Source organism: Pezoporus wallicus, unplaced genomic scaffold (assembly GCF_028554395.1).
Source record: "Pezoporus wallicus isolate ANWC-B61680 ecotype Strahan unplaced genomic scaffold, APGP_CSIRO_Pwel_v1 contig_11829, whole genome shotgun sequence".
Lineage (NCBI taxonomy): Eukaryota > Metazoa > Chordata > Aves > Psittaciformes > Psittacidae > Pezoporus > Pezoporus wallicus.
The window spans coordinates 1,704,024-1,720,370 of NW_026635494.1; the positions used below are offsets into that span (position 1 = coordinate 1,704,024).

General features: G+C 44.6%; 1 protein-coding gene across 1 annotated transcript; it reads left to right on the forward strand.

The window, feature by feature from the left end:
- The first annotated feature begins 1,402 nt into the window (after window positions 1-1,402).
- Window positions 1,403-13,242, forward strand: CRTAM (cytotoxic and regulatory T cell molecule). Its single transcript, XM_057396620.1, has 12 exons — window positions 1,403-1,584; window positions 4,365-4,511; window positions 6,122-6,274; window positions 6,480-6,611; window positions 9,058-9,228; window positions 9,597-9,668; window positions 9,935-10,261; window positions 10,752-10,823; window positions 11,321-11,425; window positions 11,797-11,943; window positions 12,324-12,407; window positions 12,705-13,242. The coding sequence occupies exons 1-12, from the start codon at window positions 1,536-1,538 to the stop codon at window positions 12,833-12,835; spliced, it is 1,590 nt and encodes a 529-aa protein (XP_057252603.1). The 5' UTR covers window positions 1,403-1,535; the 3' UTR covers window positions 12,836-13,242.
- The last annotated feature ends 3,105 nt before the right edge of the window (window positions 13,243-16,347 follow it).

Consider the following 16,347-nt stretch of genomic DNA (forward strand, 5'->3'; position numbering starts at 1 on the left):
GCTCTTCTATTTGAATGTGCCTCCCAAGCCTGTTGGATTTTGGCAGAGTGGATATTCCTTCAATGGAGGGTACCTCAGAGCCCTATTTTCAGCGGCTCCAGCAGGACGTGGGTAGGAAAAACACCCGTGCTGGGTGTACAACTAGAGAACAGCTATACTGGAACTTAGCAACAAAACAAGAGCCAGGGCTGCTCCTCAGTTTGGGTTGCAATGCTGCCCTCACCACATGCCACGTCGGGATGCCCGCCTGCATGGGTGTAAGCCTCGGAAACATCAAGGAGAAAGGGGAGTTTGAGCTGGATTACACTTCCTCACCCCTGAGGATGAAGTTCATTTATTCGTCGGCAGATGGCACAAAACCATCTCAAGTCTGGTTTTCCCTCTGGGTTAGGAGGGGCGACTTCAGCGCTGCTGCTGCTGCTTGAGGGCTGCTTTCCCCTTTGCTGTCAGGTTTAGATGTGTGGAACTGGAAGCACAGCTTTTAAACCGAAGCAGTGCTCACCTTTACAACACATATCTTCTTTTGCGGTATGAGCTTTATAAATCCAGCAGGAGTTTCATCAGCCAGGGAGACTTCCCTTTCAAACCAAGGGTGCACATTAAATTTTATGGCCTACGGCTCTGTTTTCCCATTAAACTGATGATATTATCATTAACATAAAAGCCATAGCTATTATCAATAGCTAATAGAATTAGAGGATCTGCCAAAACCTTTTTGGAAATCAGCTACACATGGCTACATCATGAAACAAGGCTCTGCCTACAGCACACTCGGATAAACCCTGTGATGTTACTGGACATTAAACACCAAAAGACACAAAAAGCTTTGCTATGTCCCTATAGTCAGGCCTGCAAGGGGACACGGGAAACCAGGTTCTGGCCCAGGTCCTCTGGGACCTCCCTGATGCAGTCATCCCTCTTCCCTTCATTCCATGGAGAGCCACAAACCACACACAGATGATTATCTGCCCTTCCTTATCTGTTTTGCCAGGGTCCCTGCAATCAGAGCAAAGCAAACCTCCCCTGTATGTGGCAGTACAAGGTGCAGAGCAGCACACAAGTCTTTTCCAAGGGATTTAAACTGCACAGGCAGGTCTTCAAGCAATCACTGCACAACAGCAGTGTCCTTCAATTAATCTCTGCCATCCTCAGAATTAAACCCTGCACACAGTGCACCTATAGGCCCATGTTTCTCTTAACCTTTATCTGCTTCCCCTACATGTACATCTCTCTCCCTGTTCACTGTATGGGTGTTAAGCAAGGGAGAGCTGGAGGGGGTGCAGTGTGAAGTGCCCCCGGTGCTGTCACCCACCCGTTTCATTTTAGTGATCTGTGAGCTCACCAAGTTCTCAGCAGTCACCAACACATAGGAAACGTGGGATGGGGGAGAGGAGAGTGGAACAGCAGAGAGAAGGACAGGAGGCAGAGACCCCAGCAGCGATGAAGTCATGGTAAATCTGCTCCCCCCATGCTGAAAAGGGACCTGCTGCACACTGCAGCCCCGGCAGAGAGAGGAAGTCAGCCCACACCACAGCATGACTTTCACCAGCGTGCTGCACATCATAGCTCTGTTCCTGATGCGAGGTAAGCGATATGCATCGTCTTAGCCCATCTCCCCTTTGCAAGCAGTCCAGCTGGGAGAACTCCATTTCCAGGGTTCCAGCACATCGTGTGCAAGGCAGCTTTGCTGCTGCTGTGTTCTCGCTGACAATGCCAGATTGTCACCTTATTTCCAAAGCACACTGGTGCTGAATCCCAGCTGACTCCTAAACCCAGTATCAATGAGAGTGATTGGCCTCCTAGCAGCTTACTGCATACTTGATGTGGCAAGGACCTTAAGTTTGGACAGTGGAGCACTGCTTGCTTTCCGTGGCGTGGGTATCTGTGTCTGCCTTTGCTCATGTACTGTGTAAAAAGAGGCTACTACAAGACGTTAGAGCAATTTAGAATGCACTTGCAAAGTACTTGGAAAACTGAAAGCCCTTTAAATACTCCTTACTCCTACTAGAGGAGGTAGCTTATACCTCCTTTGCTAATCTCCTGTCCTTCATACACAGGAGAGTGAGAGGATAATATTTGACCATGTCAACTAGGGAAAGATTTAAGTAAGGAAAGCAGCAAGATGGGTATCTACAGCTCAGGATCCTTGAGGATTTCGCTCCTGACGTTTTGCCACATCAAATTTCAGCGTCTAAACAGCAATGGAACTGGACCTTTAAGGTCCCTTCCAGCCCAAACTGTTCTATGATTCTATGAAAGCATTCTGTAATACCACATGCTTTGAATATTTTATCACCATTGAACGTGTTTAGCAGCAGTCAGGTCTTAGAGGTGTAAGTTGCACCAAGTTCACCATGCTCTTTCTGATGACTAAAATAGCAACCAGAGGCATGAACCGTTCTGCTCAGCTGCATCCTGCAATTCCTTGCAAGAAATTGCTGCCCCTTCTTGCCAAGAAGGTGGATATAGCATAGTACTCGATGTACAGCACAGGACTCGATGTACAGCACAGGACTCGATGTACAGCACAGGACTCGATGTACAGCACAGGACTCGATGTACAGCACAGGACTCGATGTACAGCACAGGACTCGATGTACAGCACAGGACTCGATGTACAGCACAGGACTCGATGTACAGCACAGGACTCGATGCCAGACTAATTTTTCCAGGGATCCACACAGCACAAGAACATTTGTAGCTGGCACGGGAGCATCACCCATACCCCGGTGACTGTACTGTAGTGGGTTACAGTGGCTTGAAGGCACATCAAACTGTCCTCTACAAAAGGGGATTTGACCTGTGAGTCACTGTCTGAATGAAGCCATGGTCTCCCATGGAAACTACATATATGCTGGTTCTGGGGGCTGCTTTTCTCCGTTTTAGAAAGGCAAGAAACACCCCCTCTTTTTCTTGTTCAGTCGTGCTGCTCTCACCTCAGAAGGTGAGACTTGAAAGACCCCACACTGCTGTTAGTGACAGGAAATCATCGCTATAGAAGGGCCCCATGGAAAACCACAGACAAGGCCCTCTGCTGCCTTACCAACATGCACCTCCTGGCACAGGTCTTCACAAATAGAACCCATGCAAGGAGCTTTGCCTTTTCTACTGCTCCTCTGCAAATGAGCCCCACACAGGACAAGCCCAGAGAAACAAGCTGAGACCCTAACCCTAGGAAATGGAGGCGGAAACAAGAACAAATAGAAGGCAAAGGCACTGATGAGCCATATGTGATGGTAAATCAGTTACAGCCACTCTTCAGTTCCTGTCATGCTTGCACAACTAACGGCTGAGGCATGGCAACAGATCCTCATGGGGAAATACTGTCTTACAGGGAGACAAGTCCTCCCTCTGATTTTAGTGATAAAGAATTCGGTCCAGCAAGAATACCCTACGATAGTTTGATTTTTAAATGGTTCAAGAACATTAAAAGCTTCCCTGAAGAGCAGAAATGCTCATTTCCCCAAACTGCAATGCTCATGGACACAGTAAGCACTTGTGGCAAACACCTACCTGGGAGAGAAAACCAAAGCACACAAAACAGGAATGAAAAATATAACCCTCTTCCTGCCTACTTACTTATCCCTGACCCAGGCATTGCTCTTGGTCATTTCTCCAGGGCAGGCTTTTTTTTTCCTGGAGAAGGTGATTTATTCCAGGTCATCAAATATTTTCACCAAGTGTATTATATGGCTTGGACTGCTGACAGGGAAAAACCCACTTTACTGCCCATCTGTAAAATGAACTGGGAGAGAGAAGGGCATTTTGGTTTAGTAAGCTATGCCAGGCCAGGTTTGTGGATTCCGCCTTCAGGAAGTTTCAAAACCAGCTGAAAGCAGTTGCAACATCACAATGAAAGCCTCGTTTTTCAGAGGTGCTGACCATCGAATCATAGAATGGCTTGGGTTGGAAAGGACCTTAAGATCACCTAGTTCCCAAGTCCCTACCATGGGCAGGGATGCCTCGCACTGCTCAGTCGCACATGCTCGTAAATCGGGTTTAACAGCTCCAGAACAGAGCATGGAATAATGAGTAATAATGTCTGTGTTAACATACAGGCAGAACATGCATTAAATGGGTCCGCTATCAATTCTTCCTTGGCTCATGGAATAACATCTAATAACTAAACGTGGCTGTGCTAGCAGGTAAAGATCACAAACCTTTGGTACAAGTCTTACCCAGTGGCTGGGATGACCTGCCTAATGACTGTGATATATTTATATCAATACAATTGTATCAGCAAGAAGAGCCTTTACACCCTTGAAAGAAGGCAAGTTGATGCAATACTGTGTGTGAAACTGCTGCTTTACTTCACATCACATTTCAATACTTGTTCCCCCCCCACCCCGCCTCATTGCCGGCAGGGGATTTTCCAGAAGCTGGAGGTGAAACCATAACCCTAAAGGAAGGAGAGGACCTGAACCTCCGCTGCACCCTCAGCAGTGACGATGGGTCTGCCCGGCAGTGGTTAAACCCTCATGGGTTTGCCATTTTTCTCAACACCCAGCAGGGTAAGTGTGAAAACCAAGTGCAACTCTTTCCACATGGGGCTGGAGGGTCACTCATAGGGCTTTCCAGCTCCTACCCATGGCCGGTCTGACTCACCTCCTACCCGACACTCGAGATGGTTTTACATTCAGCCCCTTTCTGGCAGGAAGCTGATGAAATGGAAACCCTCACAAGAGTGCTCTGGCACTAGAGCTTTTAGTAATGAACTGTAGTTACCACCAGCACCAAGGCATTAGCACAAAAACACACTTTTACCTTAGAAGAGAGACCGGAATGGACATGCCTGAAAGCCCTGGGTACTCTCCTGCTCATCAGGGAATTTGATGTAGTGCATCGAGAGGAAATGTTTAGGAAACAAGCAGTGATTTCTAAAATTCTCTGAGATAAAGCCAGTTACAATTACTGTGTTCCCTTCCACTCCCTACACCTTATGTCTCCGTCTGTATCTCTCCTCCTGATGGTCCACAATTAGACACATGACATAACATCCACAAGGACTAGAGTTTGCAAAGCATATGGATCCAAGTCAGACACACTTGAATATATTCTTTTTGCAATACAAAAGAAAACAGTCTTCATTTAGAGAGTGGCCAGACTTTACACTGTGCATGGATGTTTTTGTTCTGAATTACCACCGTGGATGCTGGTCACATTGCTTCTCCAATAAACCACTTCACAAATCAGTTCCCTTCAGTCTTATTGTAGCTAAAATATTACCAGCTACCTACAAGCCTTAGGGTGATATCAAAATCCTTTCATATTTAATCACTTCCATAAATTACAACACTGTTGGGATTTTCTCCCGACTCCACATTTTTACAAGACCCCAGCTTTAGAGTAAAAAGAGAGCTTTTGAGGTCTTTTTCTCCCCAAGGGTTGGTGCACAACCCCAGTTTCAGTTCAATTTAAGGGCAGAAAGTTACACTTTCTGTGCTGTGATTGTGGGAAAAGTCCATGTGACTTCATGCCCGAGGACTCCCATGGGACATCCATGAAGCAAAACTAGAAGTTGAGAGAGAGAAAGGGGGTTGTACAGCAGAGTACAAACACCCTTATTAAAATCAAGGTAATCAGACAAATATAAAGGAAGCAAACCAGCCAATTATTAAGCAGTTAATAAAGAGGTGTGTGCTGACCACAGTGTTCACTTATACATCGCAAAATGCACCCAAAGAGGGAAGTGATTTTTTTCAAGGCCAAATAAAGGCTTGGAGAATGAGGAAGGGAAAGCTCCTCAGTTCATGTATCTATGCTCTATATTCAAAGGTCATACTAGTTTTCTGATCACACATCATGTCCTCACCCCACAATGGTTGCTTATATTTACCCAAATTGCTTTGGATTAAGATCGCCCTGAAAATAAAAGCAAGAAAGAGGATGGCATATTCCTGTCTGGCATCACACCCCCTCCTTTCTTCGGTTTCCTGCTGCCTATGTGCTAGTGCAGCACCAGCAAGGAATGCTCCATGCTGGAACTGCTCCTCTATGTCAAATGCCGATGGGTTAAAAAAATGCCAAACAGAAAATGGTCCCCCTTCATTAATGTTTTGATTATCTGTCTTCCTCTTCTGTTCATACACACATAGCATTCTGGCTTTTATTTTCTTTACAGCTTTAAGAGATCAGAGACACAAACTTATCCATTATTCAAAAGATGAATTATCCATCCAACTGTCTAACGTAACAGTGCATGATGAAGGTGTATATAAATGCTTCTACTATGGCATCCCCTTCAAAAGCAAGAACAAGACTGTTAAGGTATTAGGTAAGTTCTTTCACCCACTTTGTCCCAGCTTCTCAACTCCAGACCTGCTTTTTTGCATGCAATTGCATGGTGCTTTACACAGCATAATCCTGGTCTTAACTCAGTCCCATGCCGTCCCGTCCCCCCCCAACAATGCTATGTGCAGCCAGTCATAAAACCCAGTAGAAAGATGCTCTATAACCGACTCAAAATCTTATTGTTGCAGCTGCTCCTTCTAACCCAGTACTGGAAGTATCCAGAGGCACAGAAAGAAGCGTTATACTGTCTTGCTATACCCAAGGATGTAAACCACAGGCCCAGATTACCTGGCTGTTGGACAATGGGATAGAACTCCCTGGTAAGCATTAAAGGACAAGGGGCTTATTACTAACAACTCCTTCTTATCAGTCTTGGGCTTGAGGGTAGAACACCTTCTGGGACCATCACTCACTAACTGAGTATAACCTGGCCCCACGATGCAGGCTGGGAGAAAACCCAGCACTGGATTCTAGAGTCTGTGCAAGGGAGAGTGCTCATCTGCTTTGCTCACACTCGGTGCAGAGCAGTAACACTTGGCACCAAAACCCCTTGACGGTCAGGAGTCATATTCCAGTGGAATAAAGTGAAACCCAAACTCTGGAGGCACAATTTCCAAAGCCCGGATATAAAGTCAGTTAACAAACCCATTTTAACTGTTTCCGCGCTGTAAGCATGCTTTCCATGTTGTAAGCTACTTCATTGAGCAGCTCACACACACACCCCATCAGCCTCTCTCACATTAACCTGCTCCAAGCCACTAGCAGACACAGGAAGAGAGCTCAGGAAACAAGAGCCCACACCACCCTGCAACACTGCCCCAGTGAGAGGTCTGCACGCATCTGGGTGGACACATGCGAGGAAGTACAAAGCCACCACGTAGCTCAAATTAACTCATGTGCCATATAAATAGCTGCTCCAAAGGCCATGTTCTAGTAATAGCTACCTTATTAGCTACCTGTAGCAGAGCAGAGAGGAAATGCACATCTGTATCAAAGCACGAGGAAAATACCCATAAATGCAAACTCTTTTCTTTCACATAGTAACCAGCTCTTAATGGTATTTTGCATCATCAAGCAACATATTCAAAGCTTAACCTATATTCTCCCACACCCCCAGACAGCTTGTTTTAACTAAGAACTCTAGAAAACAGCAGAGAAGTGTGTTGGCTTCAATATAGCTAGAAATCAAGACTAAGGAATAATTCCAGATGCACAGGCATTAATGCAACCACATGCAGCCCTATGCTTAAAGAAACTGTATTAAGGGGAAGCAGTGCAGCTGGTAAGTGAACCACACAAAAGCCAGGGCAGAAAGCTATCTGTGGTGGCAGGTAAAAGATGCTCTGGAGCAGTATATGGGGCTTGAAAAAGCAAGTTCTAAAATCCTGCATGTGTTTGGGAAGAGCTGGGCTGCATGATACTAAGGTCTTGGGGGAACACCAGCTATGAAGTTATGAAGAGCCCAGGGAAGCAATATGTCACCTCTAAGGTTTTTACATGCATTTTTGCCAGAGTTCTTCTAAAAACAGGAGGTTTCCTTAGACTTGAAAGCCCCTCAGTTCTGGCCTGGCAAAGTGTGTTATTTGTAAGATCACAACTCAGACACAAGACACCTCCCAGAACACATAAAGCCAACCATGCTTTTCTCCACTTCTATTAACAAAAACCTACACTTACCTTTATCTTCGCCTTGCCTTGTAACACTAAGCCAGTCAACTGTTGCAGCAAACCATACCAGTGGGAACTACCCATCCTAAATCACTGCTTCTCAGACTTTCTGTGGGTACCTTTCCTTTTTGAGGATGACTGAGTACCACCCCTTCCTTCCCTTTCACAGCTTTAATCACTTACTGCAAATATTTATATTAGTCACTAAATAGCTAATACACCTTAATTACTGGCAGCTTCTCTGTTCCACCAGGGCACAGCAGGGGCAACCCAGCTGTAATTACTGAGCAGTTGCTCTCAAAGATTCTTTCCTTCCTAACAAAACCACTTTGGAATCCTTTTGAGCTCTTACATGACCCTGCTGGGGATGGGGAAAAGAGTTGGGAAGTACCAGGTTATGTGATACAGCAAATGACCTGTCAAGGCTAAGTTGGAAACAAGGAATTTCTTCCATTTATAAAGTTAGGGTTACCAATAAAGTTATCTATTACCAAGGGTAATAGATGAGGAGAAATCATCAGTTTGTTTCCAGAGATCCTCTGTGTTATGTACATAAAAACTCCCAGGCAATTTATCTTTGCGTTGGTCAATATGCACAAATATTGCCCAACTGCTTTTTATGTTTGGGGTGACAAATGCACAGCTCTTAAGACACATATTTAATGCTTTTGGATACCCCGTAGCAGAGCCAGAACTTTGCTAGATCTGAGTCATGCTGGAAAACAACAGGTCCTTGCTCTGAGGCTCCTCACAGGCCATCCATGGCTGTGGCACACAGCAGAGCCATTCATCCCATCCAAGAAGGGCCAGAAGTTGGTGTTTGGTGTCTGGACATTGCAGTGCAGGTGAATTTCCCCACATTAGTTATGAAACCCAGCAGAGGCAGTGAGGTCTGCACTTAAACAGTGATGAGGCAAAAACCGTGACCTTGCTGCCTTTGGGCTCCCATGTAATCCATTTACACGGTGAACCACTTGTGCCCAGTAATCAGGTGCTGCTTTAGCACAGCAAAGTAATGCAGATTGTGCCTGGAAGGTTTTTCTTTCAATTACTCTTGACTAGAAAGCACTTAAATGTTTTCTTCCAATGGGTATATAGGTGACACTAAGCACAAGTTAGAAGCTGATGGGAAGAAATGGACCACAACCAGCACACTGACAGTCCTTGCCTATGTGCCCAATTCAACAGCCAGCTGCATCATTCACCACCAAGCACTCAGAGAAGAGAAGATGATGGCATCTTTCCAGTTTGAGGACCTTGCTAGGACAGGTACTGCAGGCTCCTTCAGGAGTCCTTATCCCATTTTCCCACTCTGAGGTGGTGAAAGTTATGCAGATTCACATGCAAAGCTGAAGCCCATAGTCTACTGCCCATGTGTGGAATCTATTTTTACATTGAAGCAAAAGAATTCCAAACTAACACTTGGGGGCTTTAACTACCACAGAGGGTAAATGATGTAAATTAACAGTAACTGAAGCTGCTTGTCTAATAATTCTCAGACTAGAGTTTACTTTCTGCCTGTTTACTCATCTTTAGGATGGATCTTATTATTCTTACTCCCTTCTTCCTTAGATTGCTTCATTCCACAAGTACTTATAAAGTGCTCTGAAAATTGTGCTTTTGTTGGTTTTTTTCAGTGGCAAAAACAAATCCTGCACCATCTAACCCAGAGGTGGATACACGTGTCTCTGAGAATGAGCAAACTACAGGTGGGCTTTGGCTGCCTGGCCTCTTCTTAATTCATGCCCAGGTCTTCCATCATTTCATAGTGTTAAATACAGTCAGAGGACAGGGAAGCTGAAGGTGGAAGGGTAGGACTGGGAGTCTAACCAATGGAGAACCCAAACAGCCCAGAGCACAGAGCATACAGAGCAGGTTTCATTTTTGTCACGGTTTAAGCATCAATTTGTCGTGGTTTCAAGCATCATTCAGTGGCAAAGTGTGTCTTCTGAGATTTGTCTTGTGTTTGGGTAAGTTCCTTTAGGAGCCGAACAACCAACCATCTCTTCTGCAGAACCAGAGGATCCACTAGTTCCCAGCTCAGCAGCAACACCAACCCAGCAAGCCCTCCAACCAGACATCACATCTACTTGTAAGTTTGCTCTTAGTTACGTCAAGTTACCAAAGCAGGACAGAAATGCTACCAAGAACAGCGTTACAGTCATCATTACAAGCAAGCACATAACATCAACCGCAGCATTTCTTGCTTGTGCGAGGAGAACTGAGGTTTATGAAAGCAAAATCTCTGCTGCTAGATGCAGAGCAGCGGCAGGAGCCAAATGGGCCACTCTTGCAGCATGGTGTGAGGCCAGGCTGGGATTTCTCTTTCTCTGGACGGCTGCACTAGATGGCACTGTGCAGCAACGGTTCGGGTTGCAGTCAGTGAACTGTTGAGTTGTTGCCAGCAGAAGAATTAAGAGCTCCACTGCTCAAATAACTTGTCCAAAACCCACCAAGGTGGGCACCTTGTGTGACAGGCCCTGCAGAGAAAATCAATTGGTTGCGTTAGAATTGCTCATAGCTGTTTAAAAGTGCTACATCTGTGATTACAAGCACTAGAGAATGGCTACAATCTGATAAACAGATCATATACTTATTGATAAACATGCTTAGAAAGGGAGGTTGAATGCTTCAACAGGTCTTGAGAAGGAAGAAAATCTCTTATGATTGTAAAGTTTTGGTAGACACAGCCCACGTTATCACTTTAGGTTTACAAATCAAGTTCGATTACCCAAGGATGTGTTGTCATCGTGTGTGTAAGGAAGGCAGAGCTCACCTCTGTGTTTGTGCAGGGTCTGAGATTACACCATCTGCAGCAGGAAAGGAAGAATTGGCTGGTTCATCGAGTTTTCATGTCCCCAGAGGTATGACTTCACATCATCAGGCATGGGTGGTGGTGGCAAAGGATGGGGTGACTGCACCACTGGGAGCTATGAAGTCAGTAAAAGAGTAGTCAGGGATATGAATACCAAAAACCAATTTAAATCTACTTTAAGGCAAAGGATACAAGCTCATTCCTGGTTTTGCAAGCAAGAGAACAAACTGATGGGCAGGGAAACCCCCACAAATGACCACAGTCAGAGCTCAGCTTTGTTTTACTTTGGCTGTAAATGGAAACCATTGAGTTCAGCAATGTGTGAGACACTGAGGATTTTCTGTTCATAAAGCTTAGGTGGTCTTCAGATGAAAACAAAACACAGTAGTAAGGAAGTGAGCACAGAGCTTTGAGACAGAGACTCTAGAAGTCCCTTTCTGTCGCAGTACCAGATGCCCTGGGCTTCAAAGCTCTTAGGAAAATATGTATTTCTTAAGCATCCCTTTGCCTTTCAGAGAAATACTGTTCTCCTTTCTATTCCCCCAGGCACTGAAACAGCAGTCAGTGGCAATGTCACAGAAGAGGAAGTTTCCAGGACAGAAACCCCACTACCAAGTGGAAATGTAACTGTGATTTCCACAATCCCCTCTGGTATGAACTCTTAATGATAGCTCCCAAACATGCAATGAGCTGTCTTACACCAACCTGGTTCTCTCTGACTATGTACCACCAAACCTTTTGTCAATACACTAGGGTAATGCTGGCTTGCAATCCTGGGGAGAGACCCCAGAAACATAACTATTTTTATCAGCTAGAAAAAGCGTGAACCCACTTATTTCAATCAAGTTTTCTTATTCATACAAGAAGAAATAATTCGTCTCACATCCTAAAACTTAAATCCAATAAGGTGACTTCTGCTCTCGCACCATGTTCATCTGGCCTGGTCCAGGATATAACTTATCTTAATTACCAGAGACTCACAGGAAGCTATTTAACAACACAAATACCTTCCTCTCCTACAGACAAAGACGTGAAATCTGAAGGCATGGAAAAGAAAGAGAAAAATCTCTTGCTGCCCATCTTGGTGGCTGCTCTGATTTTTGTGCTTCTCATCATTGTCCTGCTTTTTGCAAGGAAGCTGAAGAAAGCTCATGGAGTGTGGAAGAGAGGTGGGTGACGGCCCTGTTCAAGCAACTGCTGACGCTGCTTAATTCAGCAGGGCTGGAGAGCTGAGGAGACTGTCACAGCTCCTCCAACCGCTGCTTAGATGTCCTTCTCCCATAGACAGTGGCCATAAATTAGACAGTGACCATGACTTACTGCAAACAACTGTTGAAGAGTCCCTGTAACTGGTGGTCTCAGGCCACTGACGTAAGGTGTCACAAAAAACCATATGAAATTGTTGCCTTCAGTATGTTTCTTAGGTGGTCAACATGATAAAATCCCTATTTTTATAACCAGTCTCTCAGGTTCTCTATGCTCAATGCAGACAGCGAGCGATGGTCATGGGAAAATCTCACCATCTTAATTACATCTGTTTTCTGTGCAGAAAATGATGTTTCAGACCAGACTCTGGAGAGTTATAAATCCAAATCTAATGAAGACAGTCCAGGCCATGAGAAGAACGGACATGGTAAAGAGCTTTAACCAATGTAAACTAATTCCTGTTAGAGCATTGCTACTGAGCATATATAAGAATACACATGCAAGACATTTAAACCACTTCTAGTACAAAGTAGTGCCTTGAGTATTGTGTAACCTGCAGGAGACCACCTCATGCTTCCCAGTCTTCACTGTGATGGATGCCCTAACAATGTCTAGAGATGCATGTCATCTTTTATTGCTCTGTAACACTAAGTCATATGTATTTCCAGCAGGTACACCATCCCCTCTTTACAAAATCAATAATAAATGTGTGTTTATCTTTCAGCTGTCAATCAGAAGTCCAACATGCAATATGTAACAGCAGGATATGTGGAAACAATGCAGAGGAATCCCAGAGACAGAACCAATGCAATAAGTGAGAAACTGTTTGGATGTGGAAAGGAAACAAATGTATAGCAATAGTAAATCTGTACGATGTGCAGAAACACCAGTGTTTCCTGATCTTCATATTACAGCATTCAAGTACCAATATGACTTCAAGGAGCAGAACTACAAACAGTTACCCTCAACCCAAAAGCTACCTGGGATTGGTTTCCTTTAAACAGTGGGGCAGGTAGATAGGACTGGTGGTCCTAGAAACCTATTAGCAATGAAGACAGTGATTTATCTGTAGTCCTCAAAGGATTTAAATAACCACTGCCAGAAATGAAGCTCCTCAGTCCTTTCTCAGATCCTACCAGCAGTGAGGGTCTTGGCAAAGGAACATGCAGGTATTCCAAGGACTGTAGGGTATGAAGACATTCATGTAATTCTGCAAGCATGGGACTGAGCAGGAAACCCTGGGAGCTGCAGACCCACTGGGACTTGTATTATCTTATTCTCACCCCAAACCTGTACTTAACCAAGGAGGAAAGCATCCTGATGTCCAAAGAGTTAAAAACACCAAGATTGTTCCCCTGTGCCAGAACTCCTGCTTTGGTTTCTCACTTGTGCAACGATAGCATCATTCTGTGCCATGCCAGACTGCATCAGCACTAGTCTGCAAGGAAGGGGCTCTGAAACCAGAACATCTGGGTACTACACTTGTACTCCACATCACCTAAACTTCCAGGGGTGTCACTGAGACTATGGAAGCTTTCAAACGTGGGCTTTCAAATGTGGAGATGATATTACACATGGGACTCCCTAGATCCAGGGACAAAGTCGCTTGCCAGCAGGCAACCTAGGAGAATCAATGAGCCTTTACATCCGCACAGCCCCGCTATGCCATCACCGGGAGCCTTTTCCATGTGGGGAAGATAAAACTGAACTCCTAAAATAAAGAGAATTTACATTACAGCAGGCAGCTGTGTTTATTTTTCCCGCTAGAGATGATTGTTCCTCACTGTAAGCAAGAAGCTGAACACCGAATTAAATACATGCCCTTGAAGCGGCTGCTATTATATCTGATATAATAAACCTCATATCACTTTAAAGCGGCTTTGTCCTGCAGCTCCCCCCTCCTCCGCCCTCGCTATTGGTGGATGCTGCGCGTCCTCCGGCGTGGCCATGGCAACGGCGAGACGCGACGGGGCGGTCGGCAACGGGCCGCGCTTAGGGACAGCGCCCTCGGGCAGAGCTGAGCCCTATAAGGGTAATGGGACTGGGGAGATGGGTATTAGGGTGAGGGAACTTGGGGGAACAAGGCCTCGGGGGGGGGGGGGGGGGGGGTGGTGCTGCAGGCCTGCCTTCAGGCTGGAGAGAGCACCAGGGGGAGGGCTCAGGACAGGCTGTGGATGCTGCTCGCTGAAAGGTGGTTCAAACAGAAGGTTCTTTGCTGGTGCTGGGCTTTCCTCTTCGGGCTGCAGAGTGTGTGCCACCTCCCATCTGTGATCCATGATGGGAGCAGTGGGTACAGGGTGTCCACCCAGATGTAAAAGGCCTCCGGAGGGTAAACTGGTGTGATAAACACCCTGAAAAGTTAGAAATCATATTCTGCATTTCCATATCTTAACAGTTGCCCACGTACTAAAGCAAAGCTCACCCTGTAGCTTTGAAGGGATGGGTCCCATCCGTGTACATCCCACTGTATGCACTGAAACCAACTAGTGTATATTTCCTCTCAAATCACTGCCACTCACTGGGGCAGTGTCACACACGCGTTCCCACTCGGTGTCTTCTAAGTGTCAGGAGGGGCAGACAACTTGGGAACATCTAAATGCAACCAAATGAAAAGAAGCCATCTTCCTAATTTAAGAAGAAAATGCGGTTTTGCTGTCACACACTTCCTTGCTGATAGCTTTCATGTCAGAGATGGTGTAAAGTCGAATAAGAACATGTAAAATGCCTTTTGCCTCTATTTTTCAACTAAAATTGTGTTGTTTTGCTTTCTTTTTTCATAAGCTATTTATACTCAATTAGCTTTGTTACCACTAATAGTTTAAGGCAGATTTTATAGCAAGAGGTGATGCATTTGCTGTATAGGGTCCTTGTTATTAACTTAGAGCAACAAATGAGAGTCTCCTTTCTGCCTTCCAGAGCACCCAGCAGGCTTTGTCAGACTTTGCCAATAAAGAAATCAAGAACCAGCACCAACACATCCTCTTTTCTTTCCATATAGAAAGACCCGTGCTGAGCAAACTGAGCCACTTCCTCTTAGGCAAAAATTGGTGGGTTGCACAAGTGCATTTTGTCCTTATAGCTGTGTAAATCTAAAATGAACATTTCCAGGGCTACTGTCACCTTTAAACATTGTTTAGAAAACGCTCACTCGGTACATCAAATAAAATGCAATTTGCAGTCCTATGCATAAAATGTTTAACACTGAATAAATTGGGAATAATTCTCAAGTTTAAAGGGGTTAAATTAAACCCGAAGTAATAATGATGCGCAGTTTCAATTTAATTGTCTACTTAAAATAAAATGGCAAACAAATGAAGGCTAAATGATTAATAGCATGCTTTTATTCACCTCCTCAACAGGCAAAATGGCCAGTTATTGAATATTTTATTGTGAGTGCAAATGATGTTAATTGTGCTAGAAAGATGCTCTAATTTTTAGTAATTTTTTTGACTGAATACTATGCTGAATGTGAGGCTCTTCATTAAATGGAAATTTGATTTTATTTTGTTTGAACTTAGCCTAGTAAGTACTCAAATACAGTCCATTAACTGGAGCAAATATCACAGCATATACATATGAAACCCCCTCTCTACATCCATTACTAACCTCGGAATTTGAAGAGGAACCGCTGCATCTGTTGTCTACATACAACACTTTTGTTCATGAGTACAGAGTCCATCTAACCTTTATATCAACTTGAGGGGAGGAATAAAAGGTGCACTTTTTGTGTGCAGATGATTAGAGATGAAGGAGCTCTTCACACTCGTTTTGTTCCCGTGCGGTGACCTGGCCTGCATAATACAATTGAGCTGCTGTGCACACATTTCAGCACAATAGAACCCTTTAGCATTATACTGTTACTTGAATCATTGCAATTATATCACATACTTCTGTACTCATTTCAAAATATGCTCACCTATTTCTCTTTACCTGTGGTGTATGACAACTAGGAATGTTTTCACCAGTGTAAACCATCCAATCTCCAGTTCAGAGTATACCACAGCGCTAATGCTTGCCTGAAATGAAAAGCATTGCTAGAGAAACAGATTGTTGTATTATTAGAAGCCACTTGAAATATGGGCATAAGCATGTAACTAATTCAGAAAGGATGAATTAATGATTTATGGAAATGTGAGCATCATTAACTATGCCACGGTTTGGAAAATCCAGCAGGTCAGGACATTTCTTTTAACAGGGTCTAAAAGAGTCAACCAGGTTTCAGTGCCTATAAACATCACTCTGAAGGGCTCACCATTCGTCAGTGCCCAAGAAACCAGGGCTACACAGCAGGTCCAGTTAAGGAAAAAACAGTGTTAGAAGCTCTTTTCCTCCCATGCTCCTTACTCCTGCCACTGCCTGCACATCTT